Genomic DNA, 14,766 nt, shown 5'->3' on the forward strand with positions numbered 1-14,766 from the left:
CCTGAAGGGGACATTTTTAGAATTATACTAAAAATAACTTTTAGTAAACTTTAGTACTTGTTAAAAAAGTATCAATTACAGGCCTGAAGGCATGTACCTTGATCATGTTGATAATTTAGAGGCTTTATAAAGTTACGTAATAAATATGATACATTAGGCTTTAGGGTTAATAAAATAGATGACAGATGACCACTTCAAAACATGTTCTGGCTAGTTTCTGACACTTGTGTCACCTAAATACAAAAAGTAATGCACTTTTTTAAAAGTCCCCCTGTAGTCAATAATTGTATCCCTTAAAACTCATCTTTGATCACCAAAATTACATATTCAAAGTTTTTTTCCTTGAAAAAAGAAAATTCATGCATTAAAATAGTTTGAATGTAACTCTACACCCTTGCCCCATTTAGTATTCACGGTTCTATGAATATGCAAATTAGCCCCGCCTCCACTCACTCACACCAGCTCAGAAATTCACACGTTGGCGTGATTGGTTACAAGGTAGTTTGAGACGTCAGAAACACCAGTGATTTCAAAACGCATTTTTGAGACTGTTCACTGCCGTTTTAAAGAGAAAATACTCAGCAATGGTGTTGACTTTGCATTTGCACACGATTTGTCTTAAAGCACATTAAAAACACTGACTTCATTAACGTGCAACCCGGAAGTATAAAAGGGTGCCTTGCCAACATGACAATCACCTTTCATCTGAAGGGACTGTTTGGCAGGCAGGCCCAGAGGCATTGCGAAAAGATGTCTCGTTCCCTGCTCTCGGGAAACAGAGCTTACAGTCGTAACCTAGACGTTTCCTTTCGAAAGGGAACTCGCACTGCGTCGATGATGCTTTGGGGAACGATATACCAATGCCACCATGCTAAGGGGAGTGCATGCCCATTGGCAGTGACAACTGTCAGAACCAGCAAAATTTAAATGAAATGCCAGAACCACTCACCCTCAGGTCACACTGGGCTGTCAGTAACAGCATTCCTTATGGTCATAGCCCAAGCTATACGCTTCACAGGAAAACCTCCATAAACTTTGTTTAATGAAAGGCCTACCTGGGCCTGCTCAAGGGCCTAGGACCACAGCTTCAAATTAGAAGGGGTCCCTTCTAGGGAATGACCACTAACTGCCAGAACCCCATATCGCTGGGAAACCACTTACAGGTAGGGATGGTGAGGCCTACTACCTAATAGCCAGTCAGGCTAGCTGTCCACTTGACCATATGTGGGAACTCGCCTTCAGGGAGGCCTGGAGAGGCCTTCTACCTGATAGCAAGCTAGAAAACTGGTTGCTATGTTTCCGAGTGTCAGTCCCAAAATGGCCTGCTAAGGTATGAAAGGTAAGAAAGGTAGGTAAGGAACTGACTGCCATGGCCCAGTTAGGTTGGGGACTGCTTCATGGTGGCCTGATAAGGCCAACCGCCTGACAGCGGTCTCACTAGCTGGCAAAAATTACCCACGCTGTTGGGGGTTTGCCTTCTGGGAGGCCTAAACGGCCAACCATACAGTGGCAAATCTTATTTGGCTGATCATGGTTTGGGCTCGCTACAATCTACATTGGAACAATCTACATTGTTAAAAGTACTATATAAATGAAGATGACTTGACTTGACTCGCCTCCAGAGAGGCCCACTGAAGCCAATTGTCTGATTGGCCAGTGAATTTAACAGCCAAGCACCCTATCTGCTGGCTGTGTACCCTGTCATTTGAAAACTCATGAGACAGCACTGAGGCACGCCAGTGCCGTCAGCCAACTACCCATACTAATGGGAACTCGCTTCCAGGGAGGCCTGGTAGGGCCTTCTAGCTGATGGCAAGTCTATTCTGCTATGAACACAACACCGTTGGGAACCATACTACACCAACTCAAATATTGGGGCCACCCACAGGAGGCCTCTTGAGGCTGGCTACCTGGTTGCAGCTATGTCCCACAACGTTGGGACTCTCTTCAGAGGAGGCCTGTTAAGGCCTACTACCAGTCAGTGAGTCTTCTGCCCGAACTACTAAGGCCAACCACCTGAGGCAAGCTGGCCTGAAGAGTCCTTTTTTGGGGGCTCCCAGTCAAGGAGGCCTGCTGAGACCTACTACTTGACAGCGCAGCCTTCGTTGGCAGATAAGCGCCTACAGTATCCTGGTACCTAACCACATTGCCCATGGCAGTGTACTCAGAAAAAACGCAACACCCTTTAAGCAAGGGGAGTACAACATAAGTCACCTTGCCTCAATGGAGGCCCCAGATTGAGGGGCCTATCATCTATACGCATGGACATCAGCTCATGGCAATGCTCTGGCTTCAAGGGAGCGTACTTTGAAAACCAAAATGAAGTGTAGGTTAGAACTTTCCGCTCGACCCGAGCCATAGTGGTGTGAGGTAGAATGATACAGAGCTGAGTGTGGAGTACTCAGAACTAGTACCAACCACCTGCCGCTGAGAATTTAACAGGGTGCTGGTCTGCTAGGGGCTCTAGAGGTGACAGAAATTTTTCTATGCCCAGCCTAGGGGAGTGGGGCTTCGCAGAGCAAAAGACGGCCTAACCCTGACCAAAAAGACCCATTGTACTGGGGAGACCTTATTGGAAGGATTATTCCGAGGGGAAAAAGCCACTGTGTGCGTTTGTGCTGGATCACCTCCCTCAGATACTTCTTCTTGCGGGAGTCCCGCCTCTTCTGCGACCTACTCCTCCATGGAGGGGGCGCACGAGAGGCGACGCTGGCTCTCTGTTCCTGTTAACGGTCCTCGGACCATGATGGGCCCGGCCCTCCCGCTTGTCTGGGCGCGGAAGTGGATCTCAGCGGTATGCAGGTCCTAAATGCAGCTGAGCGTGCCTTCGTCTCTCTGAACTTTCCAACCACCGCCTCCACGGAGGTGCCGAAAAGTTTCGAGGGCGAAACCGGTGAATCGAGGAGAAAGCCCTTATCTTTCTCCCCGATATCGGCCAGGTTCAACCACAGATGTCTCTCTGTTGCCACCATCGCCATTGACCGGCCGATCGCGGCAGCAGTTTGCTTATTGGCCCCAAGAGCAAGATCTGTGGTGCGGCCCAGGTCAGCAACTGCCTCAGGGGACATCCCTGCCCCCTGGTCAAGATGCCCCAGCAGATCGTGTGCAGGGCAGCACCGGCCTGACCCGCTGCCGTGTATGCTCTACCATTCAAACACGATGTTGCTTTCAAAGGTTTGGGTGGCAGGGTTGGAGCTCTCAGTGTTGATGCCTGCCCAGACACGAGATAGGTTGTAAACGTCTCGTCGATGGGCGGCATTGACACATACCCATGTTCTCCTTTGCCCTCAACATCAGCGAAACAAGCCCGCTGATGTCGGTGGATACGGGCCGAAAATGGGTTCTTTCATGCCCTCTCGATCTCTGTATGGAGATCAGGAAGGAATGGAAGGCTCACCTGAGCTAGTGGTTTATGGCCGGATAGAAACCGATCGTCAAGCCTACCGCAAGCGATCTCTCCCCTAAAGCACTGCCAAGGCAACCGCAGCCTGCCCGCAGCACGATTCATTACATCCACCAGCTCAGCATACACCGGGCAGAGTGGGAGTTGATCTGATTATCACCACCCTCATCAGCCATCTCCTGCTTATCCTGAAGAGCACTCACTGCTGGGCTAGGTGGAGGAGAGAAATGCAGCTCACCCTCGTCAGCCACTGAGTCGTCTGAGAGGATTATTCCCCTCTCAAGGCGATCGGCGAGCTCCATCTGATGCTCCATGATGCTGAACCCCATGATGCTCGTCGCCACTCTGCCTCAGCACGAGCGGGACCCGAACCACGAGGTCCAGATGCTGAACCATCTTCACATTTGAGAAGAGGGCCAGACGAGAGCGGAGCGTTCTGAAGGGAAAACGCTCACAGTTTGCACAGGCAGCTCCCTCGAGAACTTCACCCAAACAAAAAGCGTGTTCTTAAAGGGATACTCCACCGAAAAATTTAAATTCTTTCATCATATACTCACCCTCATGTTGTTTCAAACCTGTATGAATTTCTTTCTTTTGCTGAACAGAAAGGAAGATATCTAGAAGAATGTGAGTAAACAAACAGTTTTAGATACCATTGACTTCTATAGTATATTTTTTTCCTACTATGGAAGTCAATGGTATCTAAAACTGTCTGGTTACTCACATTCTTCTAGATATCTTCCTTTCTGTTCAACAGAAGAAAGAAATTCATACAGGTTTGAAACAACATGAGGGTGAGTATATGATGACAGAATTTTCATTTTTCGGTGGAGTATCCCTTTAATACTGAGCATATACATTTTTGTGTAGGCTAGTCCACTGGTGTACATAGGAATTTATTTCAAATAAACTTTACTCTTTCCTCGCCATTGACGGAATATTCTGGCTGTCCATGTTTTCACTGTTATACAGTAGGGGGGCGCTATTACGCATCTTCGGCCCTGTCCCAAATGGCACCCTAAGCACTCGCGGTCTTCCTACGAGTCTGCACTTTCGTGACGTAACGCCGATCTGACTGTCGGCTCGCATCAGTGTGCATCGCTCATATTGACCGCAAAGGGGGAGCTCACAGGCACACTTCTGAAACCTAAAATGACAAATGAGACACCCTACGGTCTCATGGACTACACTCATGTAAGTCCACAAGACCAAAAGTGCATATGAAGAAGTGTGCCATTTGGGACAGGGCCTTCTAGTACAGAATCTCCAGATCAAAACACAGAAGTAGAAACTAGTAGAAGATAGCTTACGCAAATGTAAAACAACGCGATCATCAAACATTAAACAGCATATAAATCAAAACTGCCTTATGATACCGAATGAAATGTTGAACCCATGAAGAGGAAACGACTGTGAAGCTTTGGGGTTGTTGATGGACTCGATCTACTCCATCTGTGTTTTGATCATCATTCTGAATCCAATCCGGTCTTTGACAAGAATATGCGATTTTCTCATCTTTTTGTTTAAAATGTTGCTTTTTTTATGAAACTTACCCACATTCAAGTAGTGATAAAAAAGCATGCATGAAGCTAGAATAACATGTTTTTAAAATGGAAAGAGTTAAAGTACAATTATATTTCAAGTATAAAAAATGAATACCTAAATTGGAACACAGTAGTATACTTTATGTATAAAAATACTTGCAGTATAAAACTACAAAGTGTACTTTCATAAACCAAAAAAAGTACTACACACATTAAAATAGTAAACTACTTGTATATTTATAAGTTCACTTGTAGTACAAACGAGAAACGTAGTTGTGAACTAGATGTGCACTTAAAGCTTACTACTGTTATAGTACACTACAAACGTATACTTTTATGTACTAAAAAGTGAGCCAATTTAGTCCTAAGCAGTATTGAAATAGTACACTTACAGGTTTACTACTTGAACATTACTTAAGTATACTTTATAAAATGAACTCGAAGCATACTTCTTTTTCATAAGGGCTGTTGCACATTGTTCACAATTTTCACAGTTTGAATAACAGTTTTACAAATAATACCTTACTCAATTACAGTGGTCTCTGTATATAAATGGTATGGGTTACCCAAAAATGAAAACTTTCTAATAATTTACTCAAACTCATGTCATCCCTGATGTATATGACTTTCTTTCTTCAGTTGAACACAAATTAAGGTTTTTAGATAAGTTATGTGGAGTCCATATGAATGATCCATGCTCACCTGTTCTCTCTACAGGGTTCAGCACTGTTGGAGGACTCTGCAGACAAAGCCCCTGCTCCTGAGAACGGGACAGGAACCGCAGAGGATCTACCCCTTCCTCCTCCACCACCTCCCCCACCCACCAGCACCTTCATCCCTCCTCCACCTCCTCCTCCACCTCTTCCATCAGATCTGCCCCCTCCTCCCCCATCCACCAGCACACCAGCCCCTTCCCAGCGTCGCATGTCTTCCTCCTCCAGCAGTGAGTACTGACACCATCTCATCCAGAACTTCACAATCTTTTATCTCTCTAGGAAATGAATGGTGATATAAAGTGTTTAAAGGGGTCATGCATTAACAGCATTCATTTTCATTGTATATTTCATACCAAGTAACAATATACTGTCAGTGTGAAAGCACAACACAAGCCAGCTTTTATACTCTGTTTTTGGTGCCTTTCAATTAAACAGTCCTTACAGGGATAGTTCACCCAAAAATAAAAATTATGTCATCGTTTACTCACTCTCAAATTTTTCCAAACCTGTATGTCTTTGTTCTGATGTACACAAAGGAAGATATTTGAAAGAATGTTTGTAACCAAGCAGATGTCAGGCCCCATTGACTATCATAGTTTTTTTTTTTTCTATGGTAGTCATGGTAGTTCCTATGGGGCCCGATATCTGTTTGGTTACCAACATCCTGTAAAATATCTGTTCAGCAGAACAAAGACATTTATACAGGTTTGGAGCAACTTGAGGGTGAGTAAATGATGAAAGAATTTTTATTTTTAGTTGAACTATCCCTTTAAGGCTGTAACACACCAAGCCGACAGTCAGCCATTGGCCAAAGTCGAGCCTTTGTTGAGCGGCTGTCAGTCTATTTTTTTGCGGTCTGTTCCACACTGTCTGCACTTTTTGGACTCTGTCTGCAACTTATTGGCCCGTTGGGTATTTTGAATTGGCGTCAGACAGTTGGTGCAAGGGACAACTCTGATTGGCTGTTCAACTTATTGAACGAGTGTATGAGAGCAAGAAAGCAATAAAAATGTGATGCTAAGAGTGTACAAACAGACAGCTCTTTTAATTTTACATCATTCACTTATCTGAGCATTTCAATGCAAATATTTTCACTACAGCATGGATGTCTGGAATGAAGAAAGTAAAAACCAACTGATCAACATATTCAAAATGTTAAGCAAGTTCTCATTCTTTACGGTTTGTATACCTGCAGACGAAGGTAGACTATACCATATATGTACTATATTCTATACTGCCTGTATAAACAGTTATTTCCTCTCACGCAGGCACAGAACATACATACTAGTAGTCTTTGCGATGTATTCAATCTCAACATTTTAACATCACTGGTTCTTTGATGTCGGTTTGGTGTGTCACAGGCTTTATAATTAACCAGGCGGTTTTTGTTATGGTAACTTTAAAGGGTGTTCATACTACCAGCAATGTGCAATGACAAATGGATTTAGTTATTTTCAGTTAGCGAATTGAGGCAACATGAGTGACAGCAACCATTGACAATGCCACAAAGTTGACCACGGCTCAGATTTACGCAAATGAAGTTGCATAATGAGCAGTAGTGCAATGCGGTGACTACTAATGGTAGTGTAGACAGTGATTTGTAGCCTGATACAGTGATGGAGAAGGAACACATATTACCCTTACAGCAGTGAGATTTGTCTATCTACTTTATGAATTTAACCATTGACAATGCAAGCACCCCTTAAGACTTCTATGTGAAGGCCTTTAGTTATATTTAGCTGACCTCTTTGCCTGTGAAATAAGTAACAATGCTTACTTAGGGGTTATGTATTGACCCTTTCACTTGTTTGACCCTTTGTTCATAGTTTGAACCCTTTAATATTCTCCTATCCCTAGAGGGCAGATTATTAGTGCCAGAAAGTGATGACAAATACAGCCATGCTATGCCACAGCTTTGACAGATTGTACAAAATAAGTAAATACGTTGATACTTTTGTTTAGCCTTTTTTATAAAAGCCAGTAGATTTGTGTGTTTCATGTTTACTATTTACACGTAAGGTCACCACTGTTCAATTTTCATGCATGCAAGTCTTCAAAAGCCCTCAAAAGTGCACAAATACTCATTTGTGCACTTTTGAGGAAGAAAATGTCTATAAGAAGCTGAAGACTCAGGAACAAGACTCCCAGGATGGCCTAATCAAGTACATTTATTGTGCCAAAATCCAGGATGAACTTTTATTCTTAAAGAAATATTTCTGGCTAAAAACAAGTAAAGGGCTATTGACGGCATCTTTTGCAGGATGTCGATTACCACAGAAAAGTGTTTTGTATAGTGTTATATACAACTCCCCTAATATAAATGACTAAAGTTTTGCCTGTGTGAGGATGTTGCAGGTTGATCCGAATAAACACATTTATTAAAAAAAATGAACTTCTACTTATATCCTGATAAACCGGAAGCAGTGAATCCTGTCAATCAGAACACAGCTAGACTATCTAAAAGCCTTTGTTAAATAGTTGGTGATTTGAGAAATATCCTGTGAAATAGTATACAGTATCTAACTAATGCAGAGATAAATGCTAAAAGTCCAGATACGGGGAAACCAACAAATTAAAGCTGGGTAAATAGCTACAGTACATTGAATTTGAGTACTTTAAACAAAGTAATTCATCCAAACTCTTTAGACCATTGGAAAAACACCAGGGGTCTAAAAATGTTGCATAGGCACCATCCTACATTTGATATTACAATCATTTCTCAAATGATTTTACGTGTGATTCAGAGAACGAATGTATGATAAAAAAATGTACGTACGTTTCTCTTCCAGATGTAAAATATATATAAATATTGCACAGTTGAATGGTTTCTCCAGTAAACGTCCAAATCCTTTAATTGTGAATGGCGAGTGGCAAGCATTGCTTAGATTCCCAAATAACTGCAGCTCTGTGCCACAAGGAAAAGTGCGTACATCTGTTTAGAACCTGACATGGCGATAAGCACTTTTTCACGTCAAAGACCGTTTTTTAAATTTTTTATGTTGACGTGGATTTTAGCAAACGCACAGTCTAAGATCAAATCTGTGCATACGCACATTTTATAAATAAGGCCCCATGTGACTAAAACTACATGTGGAAGCCAGGCATCTGTTGCATTTGTCATCAATGTTAGGGTATATTTTAGAGAGCCAGACCTTGGAAAAATTATGTAAAATATTGTAAATAGTATGGATTCTCCAATTTTCTCTTTATTACGCAAAAGCCACTCTCAAGCTCTTTTAGTTTCAGTTGTAATATAACCATCTAAAGCCAAACAATAAAATAATTGTATGTGGTAATCAACAGTATGTCACAGATGCTTTTGACAGATTGTAAATAATTTTGAACAGAGAATATTCCTTTAAAATGTTTATTATGAAATTTAACATGACTGGTGTGAGCGCATAGGTGTCAATTTACGTATTTGTGTTTGCTTGGATCTTCAGCCATGGGTGAATGTGCAACCAATCTAACATCCAATTTAAAATATTCATGCTGTTTAGTCTGCTATCCTAAACCGTTTATTTAAACCAGATGTTGTGGATATCAGTAGACATGTCCATGTTCAGTCCAACTCTCGATATCACCAAGTGCTCTCCAAGAGCACAAGATGGAAGACTTAGAAACGGCCACAAGGTAAATCTTACAAAGTTCTAGCCTGTTAACATGAGATCTGGCGGCCTGCTCATTCCAAAGTCTATTTACGAATTAATGCGCGTGGGCTATTGTTACTTTGAAATCGGGTTTAGTGTTCTACCATTTACTTAATTGTTCTTCCTCCAAGGGATACTTGACATGTCTTCAGGACAGGACAATATCCATGATGTGTTGTACAATTCAGTGTTATGTCAGGGAAATGTAACACTTTATACAGACTCACTAGCCATTGATTTACACCGTCCATTTGCATCTATGGTGGCCTGTGAAAGAGAAAACAAAAGCAGTGAATACACAGACAGAAAGCCCAACACTATCTGGCTGGACACCTGATTTCCTTCTTCTGTTGCAAAGAATTGGTGTTTTAAGGTACTCAAGCATGAAATAATGAATCCCTAATTCTTTCATCATATTTATTGATTATTCATTTGAACAAACTCATAACCATGTGTATTAAAGGATTAGTTCACTTTCAAATTTTTTTTTGCTGATAATATACTCACCCCGATGTCATCCAACATATCCATGTCTTTCTTTCTTCAGTCGAAAAGAAATTAAGGTTTTTGAGGAAAACATTCCAGGATTTTTCTACACAGAATGGACTTCCATTGCAACCAAACTATACCAATGTTCAAAGAAGGTTCAAATGTCCGTCTCAATGCAGCTTCAAAGTCTCTCCACGATCCCAGTCGAGAAATAAGGGACTTATCTAGCGAAACGATCGGTCATTTAAAAAAAAATACCATCTCTGAGATGTGCCACGTATTACGTCATCACGTTGGAAAGGTCACACGTCACGTCATCTATCTAAGTTATTTGTCTGTGTACTCCGGTTCAAAAAGGTACCAACAGTAACCTTGGAAACGGTGGTCCCAGCTCTTTTCAGGTCATTGACCAGCTCCTCCCGTGTAGTTCTGGGCTGATTTCTCACCTTTCTTAGGATCATTGAGACCCCACGAGGTGAGATCTTGCATGGAGCCCCAGTCCGAGGGAGATTGACAGTCATGTTTTAGCTTCTTCCATTTTCTAATGATTGCTCCAACAGTGGACCTTTTTTCGCCAAGCTGCTTGGCAATTTCCCCGTAGCCCTTTCCAGCCTTGTGGAGGTGTACAATTTTGTCTCTAGTGTCTTTGGACAGCTCTTTGGTCTTGGCCATGTTAGTAGTTGGATTCTTACTGATTGTATGGGGTGGACAGGTGTCTTTATGCAGCTAACGACCTCAGACAGGTGCATCTAATTTAGGATAATAAATGGAGCTGAGGTGGACATTTTAAAGGCAGACTAACAGGTCTTTGAGGGACAGAATTCTAGCTGATAGACAGGTGTTCAAATACTTATTTGCAGCTGTATCATACAAATAAATAGTTAAAAAATCATACATTGTGATTTCTGGATTTTTTTTTTTTTTTAGATTATGTCTCTCACAGTGGACATGCACCTACGATGACAATTTCAGACCCCTCCATGATTTCCAAGTGGGAGAGCTTGCAAAATAGCAGGGTGTTCAAATACTTATTTTCCTCACTGTATATATATACTTTTTGTTTTGTTTTTTTTGAAAATGACAGATTGTTTTGCTAGATAAGACCCTCATTTCTCGACTGGGATCATGTAGAGACTTTGAAGCTGCATTGAGACGGACATTTGAACCTTCTTTGAACATTGGAATAGTTGGTTGCCATTGAAGTCCATTCTGTGTAGAAAAATCCTGGAATGTTTTCCTTAAAAACCTTAATTTCTTTTCGACTGAAGAAAGAAAGACATGGATATCTTGGATGACATCGGGGTGAGTAAATTATCAGGAAACATTTTTTTGAAAGTGAACTAATCCTTTAAATGTTAAAGGTTGTATCAGTGATTTCAGGCCCAAACATAAATGATCACATTAATCGATCTTTCCTAACGACAAAAAAACGCGTCTTTGTAGGCAGCCTAGGCTCTGAGATCTGCACACAAAAACAATTGGTTTCACCAACCACTCAAAACCAAAACAAATAGTGTTCCAACCAATCACCGACAGGGGGAGGGTGTTGTGAGGTTTTGAGCCAGCTTCTTCTTCAGCTCCGACTTCGCGTGCAGCCGTGCATGAGCACAAAACCTCACAACACCCACCCCCTGTCGGTGATTGGTTGGAACACTATTTGTTTTGGTTTTGAGTGGTTGGTGAAACCAATTGTTTTTGTGTGCAGATCTCAGAGCCTAGGCTGCCTACAAAGACGCGTTTTTTTGACGGCCTGCTTATGGGGCGGGCAGCTAGCGGATCGTTAGGAAAGATTAGATGAATGTGATATTTTTTTGGGGGGGCCTGAAATCACTGATACAACCTTTAAGACTTGTCCTGCACAGTTTTGATAAATTCGTATGACTGGATGAGGAGAGGTGCAATTTTCACCTGCCAGATAATAAAATGGGTAAAAATGGCTTGGACAAGTAAGCAAACATCCTGCTTACTTGCTACTCTAGCAACCACCCAGGGCACCATTGCAACCTCCTTTAGCAATTCCATGGTAGCCATTCAGATGACCATAGAAACCCCCTAGCAATGCTCTAGCAACCACACAAAACACCCGAGCAGTCACCAGAGTACCCTAGCAACCTACTGTGCATACTAAAAGACCTCAGAACACCTTTGCAACTTCATAGCAAATACCTAGCAACCAAACCATCTGCCTGAGGGCAAGTTTTGTACGAGCAAGCACTTTAGACAAAGATCCAGTGTTTTATTGGCCTGTTCCATTTTACTGGTTTAGGAATTTAATAAATGTTTTCGATCAAATATTTTCAGAGCATATATAGATCATAATGAACACAATTAATTTATTAGTTTTTTCTTTGCCATTTGAATTGATTTAAAAATTAAAAGGCACTTGTTGTATTTAGTGAAGAAGCAAACAGTTAATTAAAACAATATTATGTTTCATTGTTTCGTTTTTTGTTTGTTTGTTTGTTTGTTTGTTTGTTTGTTTCATCTCCTCCATGTCCTTACTGTATTTGTTATCCCATCATCCTCTGTGTCTGCCTTCACCACGCCTGTCTTACTGAACACCTGTCTGCTGGGATCTGTCTCTCTTTCTCTCTGGCTGTCTGCTTTGCATGGACACTTTGCTGTGCCTTCTGGCTTTCCATATTATTCTCTTCTTATGACGCAATCGCTCTAAAGAAGTAGATCTTTCTTCTACGCATCTGTCTTCCTCTGTCAACCCTGCTCCAGAAACACTCCGTCAGAGGAAGAGTAAGTATTTCCCCCCAAACCTCATTATGTGTGTGTATGTGTGTGTGTGTGTGTGTGTGTTGACATTTATATGTTTCATTCTTTACATTAATTCTTCTAATTTCCCTTCATTGAGAGCATTAAGTGTGTTGTTTGTTTGGCTACTGGACCACAAGCTGAAGTAATCATTTTCATTTTCAATGATCAATCATTTTCAATATTACCATGAATATTCTAGTCACTTCAGATAGCCAAAGAAACCACAGCACCCAGAGTGAGTTTTTCTGTGATTTCAGTTTCGATCAGCCCACAGGCTTCCAAGATGCTGTGGGGACTCTGGCACATCAGCTGTGATTGTTAATACAGCTTAGCTATATTGATTGATGAAATTGTGCTGAGGGTGAGGTCGTTTTGTGGCTCAAAACACTAACAAATTTAAAAAAGTCAACATGAAATTGCATTCACAACCCATTTTACTGATGTATTTCTGAGTGAAACAGGATAGTCAATGATAAATTGTTATAAAAAGTGGGCGTCATACCAGAATGGATACAGGTGGTTGGTTGACACCAAGAGGTCTTGAAGACATCAGCAGATAAGTAAAGTTGTTTCAGACACAGAGCAAGTTGTTATATTTTGATGAAAGATTATGAAATGCACTGATTAATTATCTACAATAAAACCATTGGAACTTTTGTTTTCATGTTGACTTATCCTCTTAAAAATCGATTCTGGAATAAAAATCATTTACAATTTTGATAAATGCATTGAATTTAGAAGCAATTCCTCTATTAAAGTGCTGTCATTTGACACTGGTCTGCAGAGTCATACTGTAGTGAATGAGTATAAAGGTGTGTAAACAGTGGGCGGCCTTATTGACTCTGCCCTCCCGTCAACGCAACACCTTCAACCTACGTCACATCATTCCTCACTATGCACAGCTATTGTTAACATCTTGATCCTTTTTTTTCTGCTCGTATTCAGGCTCAAGTTCTTCTGTTTGCCTTTGTTTAAGTTATTAACTTGATATTTAGTTACAGTTCATAAATGAAGATTTGTCAAGTCAAGGTTGAAGGTAATGTATAGTGTGTTTTTACTGAGATATATGATGACTTATTTAATAGCTGATGCTGGGCAAAATAGCTGAAACATAAATTATATTTTGATGAATTTATTTCTTTTTTTATTTACTCTCAAATGACTAAAAGGGTGATGTTTTGTTCAATCAGAGGAACTATTATTTCAACCAAACAGACATTGTTACCAAGTAAATGGTCAGTGTTAACAAAGTAAAGAATGATTAACATCATGTTTTCCATACTGGAACAAAGGGAGGAGTGATATATAGTCATTTTCATTTATATGCATGAATAAATCAGTTCATACAGTACTAATTAATAGCAATGTTTACCTATACATGTTGACATTTTAAGTGATATCCGAAATGCAGAAGTACAATTTTAGTGAAATTGACTTGTTGAATATGATCAATGGTGGTTATCAACTAGTTTCTTCAGAACCCAGATTTGACATTTTATATCATTTGGCAAGCCCACACAGTTGCAAAACTGTGTATTTGTAATCTGGCCCATATTTTCTTTTGTCGTTTTGGTAATGAGGATTTTGAGGATTAGGGCATGATATATTTGTTCCAAAATACTGTAGAGTTTGTACAAACATCACTTTAAAAGTTGTTAAGCATATAGTATTGCTGTCGTATCAATGCAAATTACATGTTGTAAGTTGCATTTTATTATTAGGGTCAAAGCACTGAAGATGCGTACTGTTCCTATTCTTCTTCTTCTTCTGCTCTTGAAGTCTATGGCAGCCCATAGAACCGCTTGCTGGAAAGTTATGAAATTTGCCACACAGATAGAGGACAGTCTGAACATTAACCACAGTGATTTTTGAGTCTCTGGGCCCTATCTTGCACCCAGCGCAATTTACTTTGTACACCGATGCATGTATCATTCCTATTTTGCACCCGTGCACAGCAGACTTTTCCCTCCACAGACGCACGTCGGTAAATTAGGAAATGAACTTGTGCTCCCGGGGACGGTTCAGTGAAAAGAGGAGGCGTGTTCCGGCGCAAACGTTCCCTGGTGCTATTTTGCAGGTTTAGAAAACAATTCCGCCACAGACCAGGAGAAACCTAGTCTAAAGTCAGTGGCGCGTTGCGCATGTTATTCATATGCTATTTTAAGGGTGCATGCTTGGCCATAATCAATGTAGCGTCT

The 14,766-nt window shown here is 41.1% G+C and overlaps 1 protein-coding gene across 1 annotated transcript in view; it reads left to right on the plus strand.

The window, feature by feature from the left end:
- Positions 1 to 14,766, plus strand: part of espn (espin) — an 84,065-nt gene that overhangs the window by 50,893 nt on the left and 18,406 nt on the right. The window contains exon 10 of the mRNA XM_082189458.1: positions 5,665 to 5,890. Within this exon, the coding sequence (XP_082045584.1) occupies positions 5,665 to 5,890 (226 nt within the window). The remainder of the gene's footprint in view (positions 1 to 5,664; positions 5,891 to 14,766) is intronic.

The sequence above is a fragment of the Leuciscus leuciscus genome, assembly GCF_965113295.1.
Source record: "Leuciscus leuciscus genome assembly, chromosome: 13".
NCBI classification, from domain to species: domain Eukaryota; kingdom Metazoa; phylum Chordata; class Actinopteri; order Cypriniformes; family Leuciscidae; genus Leuciscus; species Leuciscus leuciscus.